This window comes from Ovis canadensis, chromosome 11 (assembly GCF_042477335.2).
Source record: "Ovis canadensis isolate MfBH-ARS-UI-01 breed Bighorn chromosome 11, ARS-UI_OviCan_v2, whole genome shotgun sequence".
Taxonomy (NCBI): domain Eukaryota; kingdom Metazoa; phylum Chordata; class Mammalia; order Artiodactyla; family Bovidae; genus Ovis; species Ovis canadensis.
The window spans coordinates 18,580,228-18,599,677 of NC_091255.1; the positions used below are offsets into that span (position 1 = coordinate 18,580,228).

General features: G+C 36.5%; 1 protein-coding gene across 5 annotated transcripts in view; it reads left to right on the top strand.

Moving 5' to 3' along the window:
• GDPD1 (glycerophosphodiester phosphodiesterase domain containing 1) overlaps nt 1–19,169 on the top strand; it is a 50,645-nt gene extending 31,476 nt beyond the window's left edge. For all 5 annotated transcript variants that reach the window (XM_069542601.1, XM_069542603.1, XM_069542605.1 and 2 more), the window contains 7 exons: nt 1,855–1,900; nt 7,284–7,402; nt 7,917–8,006; nt 11,229–11,362; nt 14,965–15,024; nt 16,708–16,759; nt 17,839–19,169. In XM_069542601.1, the coding sequence (XP_069398702.1) occupies nt 1,855–1,900; nt 7,284–7,402; nt 7,917–8,006; nt 11,229–11,362; nt 14,965–15,024; nt 16,708–16,759; nt 17,839–17,961 (624 nt within the window). In that variant the 3' untranslated portion in view covers nt 17,962–19,169. The remainder of the gene's footprint in view (nt 1–1,854; nt 1,901–7,283; nt 7,403–7,916; nt 8,007–11,228; nt 11,363–14,964; nt 15,025–16,707; nt 16,760–17,838) is intronic.
• Nucleotides 19,170–19,450: the final 281 nt, after the last annotated feature.

The window sequence follows — 19,450 nt, forward strand, 5'->3', positions numbered from 1 at the left end:
ATACTCTGAATGTCTTTTATATGGTTGTGTTCTCATTGTATATTATTTATATTGTATTTTTAAACACTCTAACATTATGGCATGAGTTCAGTTTTTTCCTTTTTTTTAATAGACTTTTGTTCTTTAGAAGAGTTATATCCACACAAAACTAAACAGAATATGTAGAGATTTCCCAAATACTTACCGCCCTAGCACAGGTACAGCCTCCCTCAACTATCAGCATCCTGCTCCCTAGTGGCACATTTGTTACAGTTGATGAGCCTACACTGACACGTCATCACCCAGAGTTCATAGCTTGCATTAGGATTCACTCTCCATGTTGTATATTCTATAGGTTTTGATATGACATGCATGAAAATAACTTGTATCCGCTAATATAATGTTATACAGCATAGTTTCCCTGTCCTAAAAATTATCTGTCCTCTGGCTATTCATCCTTCCTGCTCCCCAACTCCTGACAATGACTGGTCGTTTTATTGTCTCTATAGTTTTGTTTTTTCCAAAATATCATACAGCTGGAATCATACATTATTTAGCTTTTTCAGATTCTATGCTTATTTTTCATAAACATTTCAAAGGACTGAAGTTATTATACTGAGTGGATATATTGTTATTTTTAACCATTCCAATTTGCTGGGTATTTGAATTAGTTCTGCTTTCACCATTAGAAATAACATTGCCCTGAACATCTATTTATATGTGTGTAAAGATAAAGTTTTGTAAAGATAAAATTTTCTGTATATTTAAAATTATTTCCTGGTACTTCGCTGGTGGTCCAGGGGTTAAGACTTCAGCTTCCAGTGCAGAGTGTGTGGGTTTAATCCCTGGTTGGAAAGCTGGCATCCTACATGCCTTGCAGCCAAATAAACTAATATTGAACTGATATTGTAATAAATCAATAAAGACTAAAAATAGTCCACATTAAAAAAATTTTTTTTAATAAATAAAATTATTTCACCAAATTAGCTCTCAGGCTTCCCTGGCAGCTCAGAGAGTAAAGAATCTCCTGCAATGCAGGAGACCTGGGTTTGATCCCTGGATCGGGAAGATCCCCTGGAGAAGGAAATGGCAACCCACTCTAGTGTACTTGCCTGGAGAATTCCATGAACAGAGGAACCTGACAGGCTGTAGTACATGGGGTTGCAGAGGGTCAGACATGGCTGAGCGACTAATGCACACACACGAATTAACTCTCAGCAGGGAAATTATTGGGTACAAAATTAGGAATATTATAGTTGTAGGTTTTTTGGCCATGTGACTTGTGAGATCTTAGTTCCCTGAACAATGATTGAACCCAGGACCTCGAGGCAGAAACACAGAGTCCTAACCAGTGGGAGCACCAGGGAATTCCCGATAGTTTCTTAAAATATATTGAAAGTTGCTGTTGCCAGCTTGGTTTTTAAAAGTGTTTAAAAGACTTTTTCTATCTGATATTAAAAGAATTTCCATTTTGCCACACCCTTACCATTTGGGGACACTATAATTAAAGAATTTCCTGATTTGCTAGATTAAATTTTAATTAGCATTTCCTTATTAATGAGTTTGAAGATTTTTTCTTGGTGATTTTTTTTTCCCTTTGAATTGTCTATTGCTGATATTTTTCTACTGAGATCTTTGTGTATTTATTATTGACAAATGGTTTGTATCAGTACAGATTTCCTGTAGGTCATGAAAGTCAGTAATTATACGGTCAATTTGCTGCCAGGGCTGTTCTGCTAAAGAGTTTACTATATAAACATTTGTAGATTTCATTTTTGTATTTTTCAAAGAAGCAAATCTTAATGTCTTAATGTAAGATGCTAAAATGCTTTTTATTTTTTGAGAGTTAACTTTTTTCAATCATATCTTTTAAAGGAACTCCCACCTTACCTTGGCAAACTGGATGTCTCATTTCAAAAAGGTAATAATTTACATTTGCAGACAAAATGTTTACACTAGCATATTCATTTATGAATATACTAAGTGTATTCATTTATGCTGAGAATTAGAAATACATGTGTATTAACTTGATAAGAAGTTCTAACTAAAAGTCTTTCCCTCAAAGCTTGTTTGCATAGGCCTACAAATCTGAAATCTTGATGGATATCTAAACCTGAGGTGATGATGCCCAAAGATTTATTAACTGACTCATTCTATCTAAATTTAGTTCATTTAAGTCTGAATATTAATTATGAGAAACCCAGATATTATTAGGGATACATTGCACTTCTAAAGCTTCAAATTCTAGAATATTACTATTACTTATAGTAAATAATCCATCATAAATAAGAAGAATAAGTGAAAAAAAATTAAAGGGACCCCTTTCAGATCCTTGCCGATTCTGTAATATTCTCATTCTATGTTTTTTAGCTACTCCATATTTTAAATCAGTAAGAGAATTCCGTTAGTCAAATAAACCATCCATTTCCTAGTCATCTTCCTTTTCTAATCAGCAACATAGTTGTTTTTTTTCTTTTGAGGGAACATTTCCCTCAAAGAGACATGTCCCTTGGTCCAATGTGTTAGTTACGTTAGGATGGAAAACACACCACCTCGAGTTACAGGTGCTGAGCTCCCTTCCCTTGACAATTCAACCTCATGTTTTGAGTGATTCACATGTAACTCAGGAAAACTGCATGATGTTCTTGTCATGGTCCTTGGTAAAGCTTGAGTATAGTTGAAACCTTGGTTAAATGTCAAGGATCTGTTGATACTAATTTTCAAGAAGACCTGTAACCACTCTGTGAGCTAAACTTAACATTGGCCAGTATAATTTCTCCTTGATTGAGAAACCTTGTTGTTGCTGTTGTTCATCACTAAGTCATGTCCATCTCTTTGCGACCCCATGAAAAAACCTTAGAGAGCCAAATAAAAATCAGAAACCTGTTTGCATGGGCTGTCTCTACAGGACGTTTCAATGTGATGTTTGTGGGGGGTTTTTTGACTTTGCTTCCAAGTAAGTATCATTAAGCCTTTGCTGATTTGATGAAACACCTTTCATTCTTATAATTAGTAGGATTGTAACTTGGAAAGCTATTCAGTACTGGTGTCAATTGCGGACTTGGAAAAATTAAGAAAACTTCCTAAGTGAAGTTTTTCCCAAGTTTTCCTTTGTAGAGAGCAAAGCCAAAGCCTCACAAAGTTTATAAGATGCTTTGTGGGAAAAAAAAAAAATTTTTCCCCTGGTTTTATATCTCCCAAATAAGTCATAAAACTTTTGAATGGGAAGAGACCTTTGAAATCATCTAACCCTGTCTCCTCTTGTTACAGAAAGTAAACTGAATCCTAAATGTGTAAATTTCCTTGATTAAGGTCATATAACAAGAAAATGACAGACCTGGGACTAGAAATTAGGTCTTCTCCTTACCAGGCCAGTGTTCAGCTATCTATACTGCCCCTGTAGCTACGGAGTCCCTTCAAATCGCATGTTAGTAGCAATGCCATGTACTCTCAGGTTTATTGATTAACAATAACTATCCTTCGTTCATATTGTAGTCAAGTCATATCATAATTAGCTTAAAGGCTGTGCCTCAAACGTGAGGTTTTTTTGTATTTGAAACAGATATATACGGTACTGTAAAAACTTGACTCAGATTAGGCAGAAAGTTGTTCAGTTTTTTTCTTCTTCTATTCCCCTGTTGGAATTGTTGTTTGCTTCAAATACTGGAGGAAGGGAGAGAAAGAAAAAGGGAGAGAGGGAATCAACTCTCAGAGGAATACAGGTTTTAGGCCTCTTTCTTTCTTTGTGGTTCACAACTGAGGTGAAGAAGAATTGAGTGTTTTGTTTTGCATCAAGGTGCTTTGATGTACCACAGGCTACATTAAAAAGTAAACTTAAGGAACATGAAAATGTGTTTAACCAAAGGGTTTATTTTTATCTGTCCTGCTTACTTGAAAATAACCTCTTTTCCATGAAAAATACATAGTTTGGATCTAGATTTGACTGTAGTGATCTGTTTTAGAGTTCTAGTATGCTCCAGAGCCACTTCATGTGTTCCATCAACCAGCACATCCTATGGCACACTCTGAATCTAGCGTCCATGTTTTCATGTTATTTTCCTCTTTCCCTTTTGGTAGTATTTCCCCACTGGTTATTCTCTGCCTGAACAATACTGGGGACAAACTTCTTCCTCCAACTCTTTATTCTGTGCTGACTGAGTCATCTAATTTAAATATCTTCACGTCACTTTAGCACACATTCTCTTAGCATATTTTCATTTCCCAGTTTCCCTCCCACTATTTGATTCAGTATTACCCTTATTGTGTAATGTGTCATGTTGCTTTCCCAAAGTTAGTTTTGTCTGACCTTTTTCTAAGTTGATCCTTGCATACATCTTACTTAGGTGTGAATAGCTATTGTCCGTAGTAATTCTTTCAACTGCAAAATTAGTTTTTCCACATTGAATAAGCTAACAAAAATTTAGCTAGAATGGAGTTGCCTAAATAGAGCTTTCTATACTGATAGAAATGTCCTACATTTGTACTGTCCGATATAATAGTCAATAGCCACATGTGACTGTTGAGTACTTGAAATGTGGTTAGTATTCCCAAGTAACTGAATTTTAAATTTTATTTCATTTTATTTATTTATTTATTGCCACACCATGCAGTATGGGGAAATCTTAGTTCCCCCACCAGGGGTGGAACCCACACCCCCTGTAATAAAACGGCAGAATTTTAAACCAGTGGGCCACCAGGGAAGTTCTCTATTTCATCTTAATTTAAATAGCCCCATGTGGCCAGTGGCTGCCATATTGGACTGTATAAATAGAACATCATGTTTAGACTTTTTAAATTATAAGTAACAGAGACCAGTTTATACTAGCTTAAGGGGGGAAAAAAGACATTTATTTTTACCATTAACTCTCTAGGATATGGTGGATCATCCTAGAGAGGATCATAATTAAACATTATGGGATCCTTGGGCACATAAAAGGACTCTTTCGCTTTATTCTGTTGTTCTGCTTCTCTTGGGTCTTCTTTTACTATAGATGGATTTGGGCATGTGGCAGGAATATGATCACTGACAACTATAAATTCACATCCTGCCTGTACTGTGACCCCTACCTTTACTGTGACCATACTTATGAAAGGTTCTAGAGAAAGGCACTGATTGGCTAGACTTGGGTCATGTGTTCATCTTGAACTGTTCATGTGGATAAAGGGACAGGCCGTTACGATTGGCCAGACCTAGGTCATTTGCCTACTTGTGAGAGTGAGTGAGGAGAAGGTCCTGTTTTTGACAGCCCAATCAAAACAATTTGGAATGCAGGAGATGCAATTTTCCTAAGGAAGGAACGCTGCTGGTTAGATAAAAACTATAGCTAGATTTTTGTATATTAACGTAATTAATTTTTATAGTTCAGTTCTGAGTCTAAGTCAACTCTTTGAGTTATCAGTACTAGAAATCCATCTGAAAATAGTTTAAGAGAAGTTTACAAGAATAATTTATTGTTTTCTCATAACTAAAAAGTCTAGAGGTTATATGCCTTCAAACATAACTGATTCCAGTTGCTCAATAGACAGCAATAATAGACAGCAATAATTTGTCTGTCTCTTATTTCCATTTCTTCGTTCCATTTTCATCATATTAGCTTTGTTCTCAAGCACATCTTCTTCACATAAAAATGGAGCTCTGATAAGTTCAAAAGTACAGGATCTATTTTAGGCAACATCTCCTGTGGTCCATATTTTTAGAGACAAAGCCGAATGATTAACAGTCCCATCAGAATGACCCAGAGCCCCATCTGAATTATAAAGCATAGTAAAAAGGCAGTAAGGATAGAATACAGAACAGACAAAATGATAACATATTTTTTCTTTTTTTAAATTTTCCCATTCCCATGCTGCTTTTCACACGAGCCTGTGTTTTTAAAAGTTTTAGAACTTAGACTCAATTGCTGTACAATAAGGATGAAATAAAGGATCTTTCACAATTTTGTTATTCACGCATTAGTGGAATTGAAGTTTCAGATGGAAGGGGAAATTTTATAATAGTTATATAGAGTGTATATATATTTATAAGTAATTAGAGCAAATGGAACTAAGGAAAGAATAAAATAACCCTCAGAAAATAAAAAGAATAATTAAAAATCCTCTTCTGATTTTTCATGTCTCAGTTTTCGTTGAATAACTGCATTGATATAATTCTTCAACCCATTACTGAATTAGCATCCATTTCCCTTGCCTAACCATATTATTCACAGTCTCTGAAAAATTCACTGATGATATCATAGCAAAATTTTAGAAACAATCTCAGTTTCCAGTAGTAAGGTCTACGGGAGGAAAAATTTTTTTCTTCTATTCTTTCAGCGTCTCATCTAGACTCTGTAACAAAAAAGATTAACATGAGAAAAACAGAAGTTTATTAATGTGTATGTGTCATGGAGGAAACTCAGGGATGAATACTCAAAGATGTGGGTAGAACTTGAGTTTATATAGCATCTTAGACAAGCAAACAAAATTCAGTAAATTTTCAGAGAAGTGACAAGACAAAGGAAAAAAGGACTTTGAATGTCTAGAGTGGCAAATGGTGGGAAGGTAAATATGGGTGGTTGATGGAATATAAAGACTAATCAGTGGTTTGTTATATAGAGTCCTGTGGTGCTGATAAGGGTCGAGGGTTGTTGCTTATGTTTTGTACAGTTTAGTCTTGCTTTTAGGCAGATAGAGGATGGGCATAGAGAACTTTTCTTGTATCTGCTTCTTCTCAATTGCCTTTGCTTCAAAAGATTGCCAAAATGGTATATTTTGGAGTGACAGATTATGTTATCCTTCAAGGAGAATGGTTAAATTTTAAACTCTTAAATTTATTTAAAATAATAATTGCAGGATAGGGTCCATGGATTCTGTCAATGTAAATATCATGGTTATGATATCATACTACAGTTTTGCTAAAGGTTACCATTGGGGAATCTGGGTAAACCCTGCATAAATCTCTATATTGTTCCTTAAAACTACATGTGAATCTACAGTTATCTCAAAAAATATAATGGAAAACTTATAATCATAAATACAATATACTAACATTTATTTTTACCTATGTGAAAAGATCAAGTTAAAACCTGAAGGGACACTATATTATAACATCATTAGATTATGTATACGAAAAAAAGAGGAGAGAAAGTACACCAAATGGTCTCAATGGTTATATCTAAATTGTTGGATTTCTAGATGATTTTTCTTTTCTTCTTTATACTTTGCATCATTTTGTAAATGTCCTGTTACGACTGCATACTCTTAACTTTTCTAATCATCAAAAAAGTGATCTTTTAAAAATACATTTAAAAATCTTGCTTTCTCAGCATGCCAATGTGAAGGAAAAGATAACCGAATTCCATTACTGAAGGAAGTTTTTGAGGCCTTTCCTAACACTCCCATTAACATCGATATCAAAGTCAACAACAATTTGCTGATTAAGAAGGTACTTAAGGCATTGCCTCCTCTGAACGTGTTGCAATCCTATTTCACGAACTAAATATGGCTAGAGCAGGTGCCTACATAGATTGATAATGTTCAAGGAAATGTGATACTCTAGGGACCAGCATTGTTTTAAATACTACCCTGGTAGAAGAGATCACTCTACTGTAGGAAAGCCTGTTTTCAGAGTGACTTGTCATGTCTCAGTCATGGATAAGCGTGAGCTCCTGTGAACCCCCATGGCTGTGGCATTTATGTAATTAACTTCTTCCAGTTTCACTTGTTTCATTTGTACTTAGTTTATGTCCAGTTACTAAACAGTTGTATTCTATTAGATAAATCATATAATGGTAGATGTAATTTCTTGTACTTTATGAAATAATCTGAATATAATGATCAGTTCTTTCAAAATTTTATGCTATGCACCGACAGATAGTTGTAACCCATTTTATAAGTAAAATCATGTAAGTGGGTTTACAAAGAGTCACATGAATAAAATTTTGGATTTTCACATGTAGGTTTCAGAGTTGGTGAAGCAGTACAGACGAGAACACATAACAGTGTGGGGTAATGCCAGCTATGAAATTGTAGAAAAGTGCTACAAAGAGGTAAGCTTCAAAAACAATTCAGGATGGAAAAAAAAAAGATACAGAATGATCTGTCTTTGTTGTTGTTGTATGTCTATAAAAGTTAAGTAATTACAGTCATAAATATCTTTTAAAAATATCTTATTTCATAGCCTTGATACAAAGACAGATAGTATTGGATGGAAGTAGCTAACCAGAAGTTTACTAATAGACATAATGAATTTATAGATAATAGATTTAGTAGATAATGGACCTTGCAGTTAAGTTCACTATGATTGGACTGGCTCACAGAATTATTATTTTCACATGATAATATTAGTTGTTTGCCAACATGTTATTCATTTTATTATTTATATATGTGTGTCTTTTAGTGTCTGGTTTTTGTGAGGTAATCAAAATTTTTTTGCGTAATTTTGAATGAAGGAAAGTACTTAGTCCTTCAACTTTACAACTCAAGCTTTTCTTTACATTACTTCCCAAATAGAGTTAAATCATGGTTATCAGGTTCAATTCAGTTCAGTTCAGTCGCTCAGTCGTGTCTGACTCTTTGCTACCCCAGAGACTGCAGCACGCCAGGCCTCCCTGTCCACCACCAACTCCCAGAGTTTACTCAAACTCATGTCCATTGACTTGGTGATGCCATCCAACCATCTCATCCTCTGTCGTCCCCTTCTCCTTCAATCTTTCCCAGCATCAGGGTCTTTTCAAATGAGTCAGCTCTTCGCATCAGGTGGCCAAAGTATTGGAATTTCAGCTTCAACATCAGTCCTTCCAATGAATATTCAGGACTGATTTCCTTTAGGATGGACAGTATGAAAAGATTATCAGGTAGCATATTGAATTACAGCCGTCCACCAATTGAAATGTTTCTGTGTGAAGAAAATATATCTATAAAAATTGGATATATTTTGAAATGGTATACTAAGCCTCTACAAGCAAATTTAGCTAAGAGGATTTGAAATACAAAGAGTTAAAAAATCTTAAGCATTGAAGATTCTCTTTCAGAATACAAGTGATGATGCAGAAGGAATATTAGGACACAAGTTGCAATTCTGAAATACAAAGAATTCTTTTGAAAAGGCCTTCCTTCCTGGCAAAGAAGGAAAGCGTAGACCCAAAATCAGCACCATTATAATTAAAAGTACAATCAAAAGTAATGAGGCTCTAATTAAGGCAAGTAACAAGTTTTATTTATCTGTGTATAAAAGGACAGAACAGAATAATCAATGGGCTGAGTGACTTCAGATCCCTAAAAATATAGAACTGAGACCAAAGCAAGATAATGTACTGGAGACTTCATGACCTGCTGATCTTTTTGTATGTGTATTAGTTGTTCAGTCGTATCTGACTCTTTGCGACCCTATGGACTGTAACTGGCCAGGCTCCTCTGTCCATGGGATTCTCAAGGCAAGAATACTGGAGTGGGTTGCTGTTGCCTTCTCCAAGGGATCTTCCCAACCCAGGGATTGAACCTGGGTCTCCTGTATGGCAGACAGATTCCTTACCATCTGAGCCACCAAGGAAGCCCCTTTTTACATCATTCAATTTTTTTTTTCAAATTAAAAATAGTGATAATAGCAAATGCTGGAGAAGATGAGGAGAAACTGGATCTCACATGCATTGCTAATGGGAATGTAAAATAAAATAGCCACTCTTAATTAAATGAGTAGTTTCTTAGAAAACCAAACATACATTTAGCATATTAATCATCAATCTTATTCTTGGGGATTTATCTCAGTAAAATGAAAATGGTACACATGAAATTAATTATTCATTTAATTAAGGAGGTAGCAGGAGGGAATTCTCTTTTGTGATGGAGCAGTTCTGTGTCTTGACTGGTGGTGATTACACATATCTACACATGGATTACAGCTGCATCTAACTATACACACATACAGATGAACACAAGTTTTAAAAACGGTGAAAACTGAGTGAGGTCCACAGTCTAACAGTAACATATCACTGTCAGTTCCTGGTTTTGATACATCTGGTTACAGATGGGGCAGCTGAGTTAAGAATAAATGGGACTCTAGTATATTCTTACAACTTCCTGTGAGTTTATAATTATTACAGAATAACATGTTCACTTTTGGCCCAGAATCACAGAACATTCCCCTTGATTCACTTATTTTTCTAGACATCTCTGGGCTTCTGTCATTTTAGAATCTAAAAACTCCCAAGATTTCAGCAGTAGTTTTCAAACACCTAAGGAAGAATGTCTCAACAATAATTGTCATTTGTACTATGAACATGCTTATATAATTCATGCATCTTTTATAATTCTTAAATTACTATGTATAAGAATTTCATATTCGCTCTTTAATTCCCGGATGCTAGAAGCTAAAAATATGAAAGAATGGGAGGAGGGTGGAATGAATTGGGAGATTGGGACTGACATATATATGCTACTATGTATAAGATAGGTAACTAAGAAGAACCTACTGTCTAGCACAGGGAACTCTACTCAGTGCTCTGTGATGACCTAAATGGAAAGAAATCTAAAAAAGAGTAGATGGAGACTTCCCTGGTTGGTAGGCCAGTGGCTAAGACGCCATGCTCCCTCCGCAGAGGCTCTGAATTTAGTCTCTGGTCAGAGAACTGGATCCCGCGTGCCGCAAAAAACATCCCCTGTATCGCAGCTAAGTAGCCAATAAATAGATACATATTTTTAAGTGACTGAATGTTAAATAAAATATGTTTTTGCATGATTTTTTCAGTATATTTTATTATTAAAATTTTTGTTTTAAAGATAGACATGGGGGATCTGGGGGAGGGGGATATGGGGATTTGTTTACTATTAGTATAGAGTTTCAGTTTTGCAAGATGAAAATGTGAATATTTGTAATACTATTAACATATATCTGTATCATATCCTATTAAAAAATATATATGTATAGTTATTGAATATGTAGACGGTTACTGAATATTTCATATCATTATTTCTTTATCTCGTTGCATTAAATTTGATACATTTAATCTCTGGTGATAAAGACTAGCACCGACAGACTGGACTGGTGCTGCAGAAGTGGAGAGTGGAGAATGGAGAAACTTGAGTATCGGTTTATACTGTAGGGCTCCAGCAAAGATCCTGACCTGTTTGTCAAGGAGCAGTCATTTTAAGTGTGGTGTGTTTGGAAGTGGATGTTGATGATTTAGGGAATACTTTAAACAGATGTCAAGATACAGTCTTGGGAAATTTTGAAGGTTGTGAAATAATCCTCTGATATTGTTTATGTCTTTTAGAATTCGGAAATTCCTATACTCTTCAGTTTACAACGTGTGCTGCTCATTCTTGGCCTGTTCTTCACAGGCCTCTTGCCCTTTGTGCCCATTCGAGAACAGTTTTTTGAAATCCCGATGCCTTCTATCATATTGAAGTAAGTGATTACCCTGTTTTCATCAGTCATCAATTACTGGAAAACTAGGACAAAGACTTAGAAAGATTGAAGATGGGAGGAGAAGGGAACGACAGAGGGTGAGATGGTTGGATGGCATCACCGACTCAATGTCCATCCCAACCCCCAGAGCTTGGGCAAACTCATGTCGATCGAGTCGGTGATGCCATCCAACCATCTCACCCTCTGTCGTCCCCTTCTCCTCCGGCCTTCAACCTTTCCCAGCATCAGGGTCTTTTCCATTGAGTCAGTTTGTCCCATCAGGTGACCAAAGGATTGAAGCTTCAGCTTCAGCATCAGTTCTTCCAATGAATATTCAGGACTGATTTCCTTTAGATTGACTGGTTTGATCTCCTTGTAGTCCAAGGGATTCTCAGATACTTCATAATTGTGTAACTTCTCTACTGGGTATAAAGCCTTGCTTTTCACACACTAGTTTACTGTTAATACAAAGCTAAAAATGTATAAAACACTTAGAGCATTGCCTGGCAAATAATAAGCACTCAATAAATGATAGCTTTTATCATTAAATTATCTTTATCATTTTTATTTAACAAAGATCTTCATCTCACAATCCCACATGCTTAGAATGTCATTTCTAGCTGTAAATTTCTCTGGATATCATTTAAATGTGGTTTCACCTGCATGAGAACTTTTTTCGTCCCCACAGAACTATAAAAAATCAAGCTGAACATCCAGCAATCATTAGAAAATATCAGTAAGAAAAAGAAGTTGGTCAGTACTCTTATACACAGCATCTGTGTTTCATGCTTGTTTTCCAGTTTGACTTTGTTATGTGTATGCTTATTTTATCTATTCCTGATTATAATAGTATTTATTAGCAATTTCTGTAGCTGTTTCTCAGATGAAACAACAGAAATCACTTCTTGTCTACAAATAAACTATTTTCATTTGCTAAATTAAAATAGTTCCTAGCCATTTATCCCTAAACTACTTTGCTTTCCTCTGGTCTAGAATGGACTGTTGTGCTCTTGAGATCATCTCCAGGTGTTCCTTTTAGGAAGAAATGTTATTAAATTTCAGATTTAATAGAATTAACTTTCCTATTAATTATAGATTTCCTAGAATTAATTTTTTCTTTAAAAAGTGATTATGGATTAAGACAGTGGTAGAATATTGTTTGTATATTTTTTTAATGAAAGACAGTGGATACTTCCTAAGGCAACATAATAGTTTGTGTTTAATGAGGTAATATCAAGTTTTTAGATTCTTGGGATTCCTGACATTGCAACTAGAACTTTCTACCTCGGGTAGAGTTAGAATAGAAAGAGTTTATTTACAAAGCTTCAAATAAAAACTGAAAAGAGAAAAAATTAAAGGACTACCTTGGTGGTCCAGTGGTTAGGAACCCATCTGCCAAGGCAGGGGACATGGATTTGATCCTGATTGGGGAAGATCCCAACATTCTGAGGAGCAGCTAAGCCCGTGAACCATGACTACTGGGCCCACATGTCATAATTGCTGAAGCCCGCCTGCCTAGAGCCCTGTGCTCTGCAACAAGAGGAGCCCCTGCCACAGGAAGCCCGTGTGCCTGGAGCCCTGTGCTCTGCAGCAAGAGGAGCCCCTGCCATGAGAAGCCCGTGTGCCTGGAGCCCTGTGCTCTGCAACAAGGGAAGCCCCTGCCACAGGAAGCCCGTGTGCCTGGAGCCCTGTGCTCTGCAGCAAGAGGAGCCCCTGCCATGAGAAGCCCGTGTGCCTGGAGCCCTGTGCTCTGCAACAAGGGAAGCCGCTGCCACGAGAAGCCCGCGTGCCTGGAGCCCTGTGCTCTGCAACAAGGGAAGCCGCTGCCACGAGAAGCCCGCCTGCCTGGAGCCCTGTGCTCTGCAGCAAGAGGAGCCGCTGCCATGAGAAGCCCGCCTGCCGCAACTAGAGGGTAGTCCCTGCTTGCGGCCTGTGCACAGCAACGAAGACCCAGCACAGCCAAAAATTTAAAGATAAATTTAAAAATAAATAATAAATTTTTAAAAAATGAATTTAAGTTGGGAGACTCAGAGTAATCCTAAGAGTGTAGACAAAAGGAGTTAGAAAGGAAACAGGAATCAAGATCTGGGGAGAATGAAAATCACTGCACTATAACTCCAAGAGAGGCTGAGCAGTCTTCACAGTGGAGAGACTTAACTATTCAGAGAAGCCTCTGGGCATAGCCCAAAGTTAATGATACAGCTGATGCTCTTAGCATCAGAGAGGCTGAAGGAACTCATTGTAGGTCTGAAAGTCAAGTGTACTCTTTCAGTAGGAAAGATGTCTTAAAAGGATGGGCCTAGGTCTTCAGATATTGAAAGTGAAAGGAAAGAAATGTTTTTAGGGGTTTGTTTTTTTTTATCTCATTTTTAACCCCAATATCATTTAATACATAGTAAAGTTTGGCTATGTGTTTACATCTACTGCATACAAAATTATAGCAGACAAGGCAAGAGAAAGAGGCCTCACCAAAAAAGGAAAAAACATGGGTTCTGGGTACCCAGGATCTCTAGAAAGATAACTTTTAAATTTTAAACTTTGAAGAGTGTAGCAAAAAGTTAGCTTGAAATCATGAAAATAGAGAATCTAAATGGGCTTTGTTCTAATTTAATTTTGTCCTTTCCCAGATTTTAAGATAGGACACTGAAAGAGGAACTCCCCAGGTCAGTAGGTGCCTAATATGCTACTGGAGGTCAGTGGAGAAATAACTCCAGGAAGAATGAAGAGACGGAGCTAAAGCAAAAACAACACTCAGTTGTGGATGTGACTGGTGATGGAAGCGAGGTCTGATGCTGTAAAGAGCAATGTTGCATAGGAATTTGGAATGTTAGGTCCATAAATCAAGAAAAATTGGAAGTGGTCAAACAGGAGATGGCCAGAGCGAACATCGACATTTTAAGACTCAGTGAACTAAAATGGACTGGAATGGGTGACTTTAACTCAGGTGCAACCATGAAATTAAAAGACACTTGCTCCTTAGAAGAAAACTTACGACCAATCTAGGCAGTATATTAAAAAGCAGAGACATTATTTTGTCAACGAAGGTCCGTCTAGTCAAGGCTGTGGTTTTTCCAGTAGTCACGTATGAATGTGAGAGTTGAACCATAAAGAAAGCTGAGTGCCGAAGAATTGATGCGTTTGAGCTGTGGTGTTGGAGAAGACTCTTGAGAGTCCCTTGGACTGCAAGGAGATCCAACCAGTCCATCCTAAAGGAAAACAGTCCTGAATATTCATTGGAAGGACCGATGCTGAAGCTGAAACTCCAGTCCTTTGGCCATCTGATGCGAAGAGCTGACTCATTTGAAAAGACCCTGATGCTGGGAAAGATTGAAGTCGGAAGAAGGAGACGACAGAGGATGAGATGGTTGGATGGCGTTACCAACTCGATGGACGTGAGTTTGAGTAAACTCTCTGAGTTGGTGATGGACAGGGAAGGCTGGAGTGCTGCAGTCCATGGGGTCGCAGAGTCAGACATGACTGAGCCGCTGAACTGAACTGAAGCATATACCAAGTACAATCAAGGAACTGATTTTTGTTCTTAAACTTGTTTTATCACACTGATATATTCCTGTGTTTCTAATTTAAATTTTATTTTCCCTCAGGCTGAAAGAACCACACACCATGTCCAGAAGTCAGAAGTTTCTCATCTGGCTTTCTGATATGTAAGAATTTTAGTTTCTTGATATACGGATTATTGTTTTAACTCTTAAATATGATGCTTATAATCTAGAGCAGCCTTTCTATGTGTAATTTGTAACCAGGATGAGTTGAACATTGACTATACAAATGGATATGTATGAATCATTTAGAACTAGCTTAATTACTAGTCACAAAACCTTAAGAGGAATTGGGAGATAATCTTGTCAAACTCAGGAGAAAACCGAGCACCTGGCTACCCAAAGTTAAATGATTTACGTGGCGTGTCAGTAGCAGACCTGGGATATATACCCACCCCCTGCTGCTTACTCACTGTTTCCACTAGCCTGCAGTCAAAAACATGGTGAAAAGAAGCGTATAAAGCAACACAACACGTGTAAGAGTGTAGATTGACTAACGGCACATTTCTAAGGAAGAGCTACACTGAGACTTAACAGCAGAATGGAAGCCCCACTTATGCAGTGAACATCTACTTTAGAGATGCCTTAAATTCTAAGACATGTTGAGTGGAATTTTAGGTAAAACCTACCTCCATTTTGCTTTAAAATGGAACCGTGAAAAAAAATAAAATACAGTGGAACCTTGGGGACTTCTCTGATGGTCCAGTGGTTAAGACTCCATGCTCCATTGCAGCACAGAGGGACTGGGTTCATGCCTGGTCAGGGAACTAGATCCCACATGCCGCAACTAAGAGTTCACAACTTAAAAAAAAAAAAAATCCTACATGCCACAACTAAGACCCAACACAGCCAAAGAAAGAAAGAAAAGAAAATGGAACCTTGAATGCTTTGAATGCTTTTAAATAATAGTCGTAAATCACAACCATTTTTTTCCTTAGCTCCTCTTTCAGAGTTTGAGAACTGGTTTTATCTTTTCTCTGTGCCACAAGGTTTATTCTTTTTTGCTTTATTCCTGATGTCATTTGTAGTTTTTAAGGATGCTTTATTTTTTTTTTGGCTCTGCCACATGGCATGCAGGATCTTAGTTCCCCAACCAGGGATTGAACCTATCCCCCCTAACCACTGGACCATCAGGAAATTCCCAAGGATGCATTTTAGCTGGTGTTAAATGCATATGGTTTTTCATTTCTTCTACTTAATCATTCTAATACACTAAACAGAATAGAAATAATATGTATAACTTTTCAGCACAAAAAGCTTTCATCTTGCTCAAGTGACTTGTATTCTAAAAGTTGACTTTTTGGGTTATTTGGAGCTGAAAAAAAACCTTTTTTTTCTTTATAAAAGATAGTGTAATTAATGAACATTACGTTTCTAAGATAACTCACAAAAGACTAATTCATTTTGTAAATGGACTGTGACATTATAGAAGTTGACCGAAGTTCACTGCCTTATTTTGATTTGGAAAGTTAGGAATATAGACTCCCTAGTTCTTTCTCACTTTCAGTATGGCGCCAGCAGGAGAAGTGAGGAAGCCTGGTCTCCATTGAGCTGCTTCAGGAAGAATGGCAGCAAAGAGTAGAAAGGAGATCCAGCAGTTAAGATATAAACGCATCCACAACAGCTATTACTGCTTGAGGCCGTCCCTTGCTTATATTGCTGAAACATTGGGATTAAATCCAAGTAGAGATTAGAAACTCTAAACTGACTGAATTAGATTTGAGGACTAATTTTAGTCCTTCCTTAGGACTAAGGAGTACCTAAATCTTTTATGCTTTTCTCTTCTAGTTTACTAATGAGAAAAGCTCTGTTCGACCACCTCACTGCCCGAGGCATTCAGGTAAGTTTTTGTAATGATGCATTTTAGAAAGAGCATAGTTTACCAGTTCAACACAAGTTTAAAGGGCAGTAACTTCTAACTGACTTGATTTGGTCCTAACCCTGCTGCTTTTACTGGTTTTCAGATGAAGACCTTAAGCTCTGCCTTATAGTTAACAAGATAGTATTGGTATTTCAGTAGCTAGAGTTCACCTATAGGTGGTGAGAAGAACTGAAGCCAGAGGGTGGGATAGTGAGCAGAGTGCAATTTGTTTAAAGGGCTCAATGATTTCTTTAAATTGCAGAGTTTTTTGTTTTTGGCTTTTATTTGCTGCTGCTGCTTTCTTTCTTTCTTTCTTTTTGCAGCATTTATTCCGAGGCCATAAGTTATTTATTTCTTCAGTTTTTTCCTGGGTATCTTTTTCTTCTGTATAAGCTCCTCTTCTGGTTTAGGAACAATTATCTCTTCTTTTTCAGTAAGGGTCATCTCAGTGGGGCAGGGAGAGCTCATGTCTGGGCTGATCTGACCATAAGCTCTGTAAGTCCTACCCACGCCTTGTGAGATTTGCTCACCAGAATGTGCTCAGTGACCAGAGAATCTACATCTAGAGTCTACATCTAAGCCTTTAAGTTCAGCATGACTCTGCATTTTTGCACATGTGCAGTAAAAATTCAGCACTTTTTGGGCCACTGATGCAGTGTTCAGCCCCACTGTTTGGCCTGCGCATACCTAAGCACCTCCACCATTGTAATGATGGAATGGCATGCACGTTGCTTCTGTAAAGTGACATCCTTCAAATACTTGGTGGTTTTCCAGATATGCATACCCTTAATGGCCTGGGCAGTTTCACAAGTGTTCTTAAAGGGAGCCTGAAGATTTGAACCTCTTGATTTACATGATTTTGTGGAGTTTTCTGGGTTAAGTGAATAGCGGACCATTTTTAGAGGTCACCTCAGACCACTTACCAGAAAAACTTTAAATTGCAGGTTATTAAAAGGTTGTCTCTAAGTGTACTGAGATTGTAGTGGATACATGCTGACATAAAGATAATTTGCTGTTTTAAAATTTCTTCTTATACTTCTCATTTTTCTAATTTTCAGGTGTACATTTGGGTATTAAATGAAGAGCAGGAATACAAAAGAGCCTTTGATTTGGGAGCAACTGGGGTGATGACAGACTATCCAACGAAGCTTAAGGATTTTTTACATAATTTTTCAGAATAGAAAAGGACGTACTCAGAAGCATTCAAAGAAAACATGAAAAAACCTAAGAAGAAATTGTTTCATTATTTCCCTAAGCCATTTCCAGAATGGCAAAAGGTTTAATCAGTTAAGTGTTTATTACCTCATTTTTAAGCCTGTCTGAGAATGTAGAAACTATATATTGTATATTTATTTTAAACAATATTGCATATTTTACATTTGTAAATAGTTTGTTTAGAAAGATAATTGTTTATGAGATGTAAGTAGAAGATTCTTGATCAAGATTTCTGTATTTGATGCAGTATTCTACTATCATAAGTAATTCTGAAATCAAAGGCTGTTGGATAAATTTGAAATTAGCCTTCACTGGAATAAGATCAAGTGATTAGTAAGACAGAATTATTGAAGGTCATTACAGCTATTCAGGTTGTCTCATTATTTCTAGGTACACCTTTAGTTAAAGGGGAAGAATGTTGTGGAAAGAGAGCTTGAAAATCAGTGATGTAATTATCTGACAAGTTGTACATTGTTAACAGAGGCAGACTCAAAGAAATAACTGAAAGTTTGTTACATGATCAGAAATAAACTCTGTAGACTGAATTCGAATTTCTTGATTGTTGTTGTCAATAGGGACATTCTATTTGGAATCTTTTTTAGGTGTGTAACAATTGCTGCTGTATTTCTTTTTTTGGTAAAAATTAAAATTGGACTTAATAATTGTAAATTAAGTCAAGATGCTAATAGTCAGATTTTTGTTTCCTCTAACAAAATGTACATTTTCCATTGTTAGCATTGACCAACTGTCTTGGCCTACATCTAGATTTTAAATAACATCTTGAGTCCTAACAATCATAACAAACTGATGAAAGTGCATATCATTGTGTCTAATATGTATAGGATAAACCACCTGCTCCTGGTCTTTAAGAATTTATTCTTCTGAGTATTAAGTGGGAACAGAATTCCCAAAGCATTAGACATCACTTTATCAGATTTTCTAATGTGACTTCATATAAATCTGTTTTATCATCTTTTTGACTTATTTTCATTATCTCTTTGGAAAGTAAATATAACCTGGAACAATAAGCATCTTAGACCTAGATTACACCTCTCATTTGGACCTTCACCAGCTAACAGTTATGAAGGATAATCATACTGTCCCACCTGTCCCTGGATGACATAAGTAACATTTCTTTTTTGTTTAAACTGAAATAAAAATTTCAAGAACAAAAGAATTCATTGGTGTTTTCTTTTCTGCTGTTATAATTCCAAATATGCCTTATAATATTTTTCCAGAATTTAATGAGGTGGTAAATTGATAATATAAGTAAACACACCTGAGACTTCTCTCTCATATAAGGGAAATAAAATATGGAAACACTTTTATGGTAAATTGCCTCTTGGCATTTGAATAAATAACTTGGGCAGGTAATCCATTAAATCTGTCATTTTCACTTTCACTTATATAACTTATGATTATAGTTTATAGAGATGCTTTAGATCATCATTGATA